Source organism: Hippocampus comes, unplaced genomic scaffold, assembly GCF_001891065.2.
Source record: "Hippocampus comes isolate QL1 unplaced genomic scaffold, H_comes_QL1_v1.1 scaffold301, whole genome shotgun sequence".
Taxonomy (NCBI): Eukaryota; Metazoa; Chordata; class Actinopteri; order Syngnathiformes; family Syngnathidae; genus Hippocampus; species Hippocampus comes.
The window spans coordinates 151704-156559 of record NW_017805928.1 but is presented as its reverse complement, the minus strand read 5'-3'; the positions used below and the strand labels follow the sequence as shown (position 1 = coordinate 156559).

At 65.6% G+C, this 4856-nt stretch overlaps 1 protein-coding gene across 1 annotated transcript in view; it reads left to right on the top strand.

The window, feature by feature from the left end:
• pex6 (peroxisomal biogenesis factor 6) overlaps positions 1-3442 on the top strand; it is a 4759-nt gene extending 1317 nt beyond the window's left edge. Inside the window, 15 exon segments of the mRNA XM_019889621.1 lie at positions 1-28; positions 61-100; positions 183-260; positions 327-453; positions 528-649; positions 723-834; positions 926-1024; positions 1117-1395; positions 1471-1676; positions 2103-2164; positions 2527-2635; positions 2705-2821; positions 2914-2991; positions 3055-3194; positions 3287-3442. Of these exon segments, the coding sequence (XP_019745180.1) occupies positions 1-28; positions 61-100; positions 183-260; positions 327-453; positions 528-649; positions 723-834; positions 926-1024; positions 1117-1395; positions 1471-1676; positions 2103-2164; positions 2527-2635; positions 2705-2821; positions 2914-2991; positions 3055-3194; positions 3287-3414 (1725 nt within the window). The 3' untranslated portion in view covers positions 3415-3442.
• Positions 3443-4856: the final 1414 nt, after the last annotated feature.

The following is a 4856-nucleotide window of genomic DNA, read 5'->3' as shown; positions in this document are numbered from 1 at the left end:
CGCTGGCCGGCGAGCTTCACCTGCGACCGCTGGCGGCGCCGGCTGACCCGCGGCCGACTTGCTACGATGCGCTGCTGGCCGCCCACTTCTCTGTACCCAGGTGGGTCAACGCCAAGTCCCCCGGGCGACATCACGGGTGTAAAATTGTGACCTGACTCGTGTGTGTGTGGGGGGGGGCGCAGGCTGGTGGCACCGGGGGACGTCCTGCTGGTTCCCACCCGCAGTCACCCGGACGTGATGGAGGACAGCGCTTCCTGGAGGTGACGGACAGCGCGTTGCGTCAGGAAGGCGAGCCTTCTCACCCTTTGACCTTTGACCCCACTCAGGCGCCGGGCGCTGCTGTTTTTGGTGCGGACGGTGTCTCCCCCCGACCCGGCGAAAGAAGAAGAAGAAGAAGAAGAAGAAGGGGGCGGAGGTTACCTGGCCGACACAACGCACACGTCCCTCTTCATGGTGACCTTTGACCCTTCCAGTCAAGCCACGAGCCTGTCCGCTGCGACCTCTGACCCGTGCACGGATGCCCACAGGGGGCGCCCGTCAACAGCTCGGTGCCCCCCGGCGCGGCGACGCTGTGGAGCGGCGAGTCCCCGCCGGGTCTGGAGCGCGCGGTGGACGCCATCGGACGGGTCCTCGGCCCGCACCGACGCGGGTACGGCGAAATGATGGCGTCGGGGGCGGGGCATGCGGCGGCGTGACCTGATGCCGCGACGCCTTCTCGCCAGCTCCCTCCCGGCGTGCAGGCTCCTGGTCCACGGGCCGGCGGGAAGCGGCAAAGCGACGGCGGTGGCGGCGTCTGCGGGCCCCGCCCTGATCCCGCGCCTGCTTTCGCCGCACGTAGGTGGACTGCGTGGGCGTGCGCGGCGACACGCCCGCCGCCACCGAGGCGCGCCTGACTTCCCTGCTGGAACGAGCCCACGCGCTGCAGCCTTGCGTCCTTCTGCTCGGGAACCTGCAGCTCCTGCTGCGGCCCTACGTCGGCCTCTCGCGCGACGTCGACATGGAGCGACTCGCCAAAGTCACGGCCGTACGTCCAACTTGAGCCGTCCGGGCCCGCCGCCCCTTTCTCGTCAACGTGTCTTTTCACTTGTTACCCCCCCCCCCCCTTTGCTCGCGGAGGGTTTGGCGTTGGGCGACTTGCGCGCCCTGCTGGTGGAGGCCGGCCGCGCGGCGTGCAGACGGCTGGTCCTGGCTTGGTGAGCGTCGCCGGGCTGGTCGGCAAACGTCCGCCGCGTTCCCCGTCCGGCGGCCGTGGCAGCGCGTTGCGTGTCTCGTTTCAGCCCCGGTCGGCGCGAGGAGGACGTGCGCTCCGGCGGCGTGGGCCTCCGGCAGCGGGACTTCCTGTCGGCTCTGCGGACCTTGCGGGACGCCCGATCGGAGGCCGCCGGCGCCCCCAAGGTCAGGCCCCTTCCCGTTCCGATTGCGGACGAGGCGCTTGGACTTGTGACGAAACGCCGCGACGTGCGCGCTCAGATTCCGGCGGTGCGCTGGGAGGACGTGGGCGGCCTGGAGCGGGTGAAGCGGGAGGTCCTGGACACGGTGCAGCTCCCTCTTCGGCGTCCGCAGCTGCTGTCGCTCCGGCTCAACCGCACCGGCGTTCTGCTCTACGGGCCTCCCGGCACGGGCAAGACTCTGCTGGCCAAGGCCGTGGCCACCGAATGTTCCGTGACCTTCCTCAGGTCAGCTCCGCCCTCCGACGGCGCGGCTCGGGTCAGGCGTCGGTCCAATTCGAGGAGCTCCGTGATTTTCTTTGCGCGGGACACCGTTAACTCATTCGGAACCGGGCCAATTCCGGACCGGGTTCGAAAAGACGTTTCAAAACGTCTTCGGGAGCGAAGGAGTTCAGAATCGCCCGCCGGCCGGACCCCCCGCGCGGCAGATGTGCCGCGCTCCGAACGCCGGCCCATCGTTGAACCGCTAGCTTGGCGCTAATCTGCGGGTTGCGCCCAAAGTTTCCTTCCGCGGGCTTTTCGTGCGCGCGATGCCGAAAAATGTACGCGGTACGTCGGGCGCCTCGGGTCAAACTGACGCAAATGAGGCGACGCCGTTGGGCGGTCCGGCCGCTGAAGTGACAGAAGGAACGACGGTTTGTTTGTTTTTTTCAGCGTGAAAGGTCCGGAGCTGCTCAACATGTACGTGGGCCAGAGCGAGGAGAACGTCCGAGAAGGTGAGCGCCGGCCGGCTTTTTGCGACGCGGCTCGGACTCCGCGGACGCCCGTCGTCCTCGCTCGTGATTCAAATCGTCTCTCGCCATCCAAGCGAAAAGAAACCCCCCGCTCGAAAAGCGCCAAATCATTTTGGCAGCGCGGAAGACGGCAAAACGGAGGCACGGCCTCCCCGTCGGGAAGTCAAAAGGGACTCGGCGGGTTCCTTGCGGAGCGCCCGCCGGAACCGCGTTACGTCGACTCGGGTGAAACGACGGCACGCGGATGCGAAAGCTCGGCCGTCGCCCGACGCGGCTCGGCGCGCTTACGGGCTAGCGGCTAGCGTGCGGTCGCCGACGACCTCACCCGACCTTTCGACCCTCAGTGTTTCAGAGAGCGCGCTCGGCGGCCCCTTGCGTGGTCTTCTTCGACGAGCTGGACTCTCTGGCGCCCGGCCGGGGGCGCAGCGGAGACTCCGGCGGGGTGACGGACAGGTAAGCGCGCGCGAACCCGCCGCGGCGGATTCTCGGGCGGTTGCCCAAAGTCGACCTCGAAACCGCCAGGGTGGTGTCTCAGCTGCTGGCCGAGCTGGACGCTCTCCGCGCCGGGGACAGAGTGTTTGTCATCGGCGCCACCAACCGACCCGACCTGCTCGACCCGTCCCTGCTCAGGCCCGGAAGGTCAGTCCGGACCCCCCCGCCATTTTTTGAGAACGGCGAGCGTTCGCGCCGCGCCGAGGAGCACCGACCGTCTTCGCGTGTCCTCCGCGCAGGTTCGACAAGCTGGTCTACGTCGGGATCAACGCGGACCCGAGCTCCCAACTGCAAGTCCTCCGGGCCGTCCTTCGAAGGTAAGAGCGCCGCCGCCGCCGCGCCAAACGCCCCGAACGCCCGTCTGACCGGCTCGCCCTCAGCTTCCGCCTGGACGCCTCGGTGGACCCGCGGCGGGTGTTGGAGCGTTGCCCCGCCTACACCAGCGGCGCCGACCTGTACGCGCTGTGCTCGGACGCCATGACGGCCGCCGTCAAGAGGAAGATCGCCGCCATCCAACGGGGTCGGTCGTCAGGGCGGGAGGAGGAGCCGACGCGCCGCGCCGGCGGTTCACGCCGCCGCCCGAGTCAACCTCGCCTTTTTTTTTTGTCCCAGGCCTGGACTCCGAGGACTCGCCGCTGCGCCTCACCATGGAGGACTTTGGCGCGGCGCTGCGCGACTTCCGGCCCTCGCTGTCGCCGGAGCAACTGCTGCCGTACCAGGGCCTTCAGCGCGCCGCCTGACGCCGCGCCTCAAAGTCTCCGCCCCCCCCTGTAAGGCCCGCCCCATGAACGCAAACGCTTACTCCGATTCCGGCGCTCTCTCGGGCACGTCCGGATGGAAGAGGAGAGTTCGCCGCTGGATCGGAGGCGTCATTCACCCAAGTCCAAACGGAAAGAAGAAGCTGGAGCGTCCATAGAGGCCCCGCCCCCCCCCCCGCCCCCCAAAAAAAGGGGGCGGGGGGTGTGAAATGCCAGGATGAGCCTGACTGTGATAAAACGATTGATTGTGTACTCGAACGCCGTCAGCCTCGTTCCTCGAGTTTTTTTTTTTTTTTGTGCGAGGATGCGGTTTGCCATCCAGTCCCCCCCCCCAAAAAAAAAAAAGAAAAAAAATAATGTCCACACGTGACATGAACCAAATGAGCCGTTCTTGACATTTTGGGTGGATTTTTATTGATGGGATGCCTCAAATGTCCCAGGTGACCTCTTCAAGCAAACAGCGGGGGCCGGGGGGGGGGTCGTTGCCACGGCGACGCCGTCGACTAATACCAGCGGCAGAAATGTTTGGATTGTCACACGTTACACTCCAAGTCAGCACCTTAGCAAAGAACGGGCTAACTTCCTTAGCGTCAGCCACCATGTTGACACGTTGGCCCGCCGCCGCCTGTTACTCGTTAGCGCCGCGCGGACTCGTTAGCGACCTTGCGTGGGCTAACGAAGGCCGCGTTTGAAATGGTGGTCGTCGGGATCTCGGACGTCATCGAGCGGGTCCGGCGCGGCGTCGTCGTCGACGTCGTGCGGGCCTCAGGTGAAGTGCGGCATTCTATTGCACGTTCTACAACAAAAACACCACATTTGACCACAAAGTCCGAATGCTCGCATTCCTGTCGCCGGCCCGTCGAAGCTTACGGGAAAAAAAAACCAAAAACAAACAAAAGCTCGAGATGAGCGGCGGCCATTTTTTTTTTTGCCTTTGCCCCGATTTCAAATTTGCGGCCCGCGGACCCTCTCGTCGGTGGCGTTTGCCGGGCTCCTTTCCCGCCAGCCGCCATATTTACCGCTTACGTGGCCTTGGCTACTTTGGTTCTCTTCATCCTCTTCCTCCTCATCAAGGTCACCTGAGGTCGCTTGAGCCCGGCGATCAGCAGCAGGAGGCGGGGCCTGGACTTGGTCAGCCAGCTCCTCAGCAGCGTTCCTTTTGGAAACCTGCACGGCGCGCACACGCGCTCGGGTCAAAGCGTTTCGACCTCCCGTTCGGGAGCCGATCCGTTTCGCGGGAGCCCGACCGTATAACGCGGATCGAGTTTGGCCGGCCGCCTTCTTACCAGTTGACCCCGCACATGGGTTAGGTGGTGGGCCGGCGCGGCGCTGCACTGGAATGGCGAGCTGGCCAGCCGGACGCTAGAAGCTTCAGTGCACAAACACCAGCTGCCAATCATAATAGGAGGGGAGGGGGAGGGGGG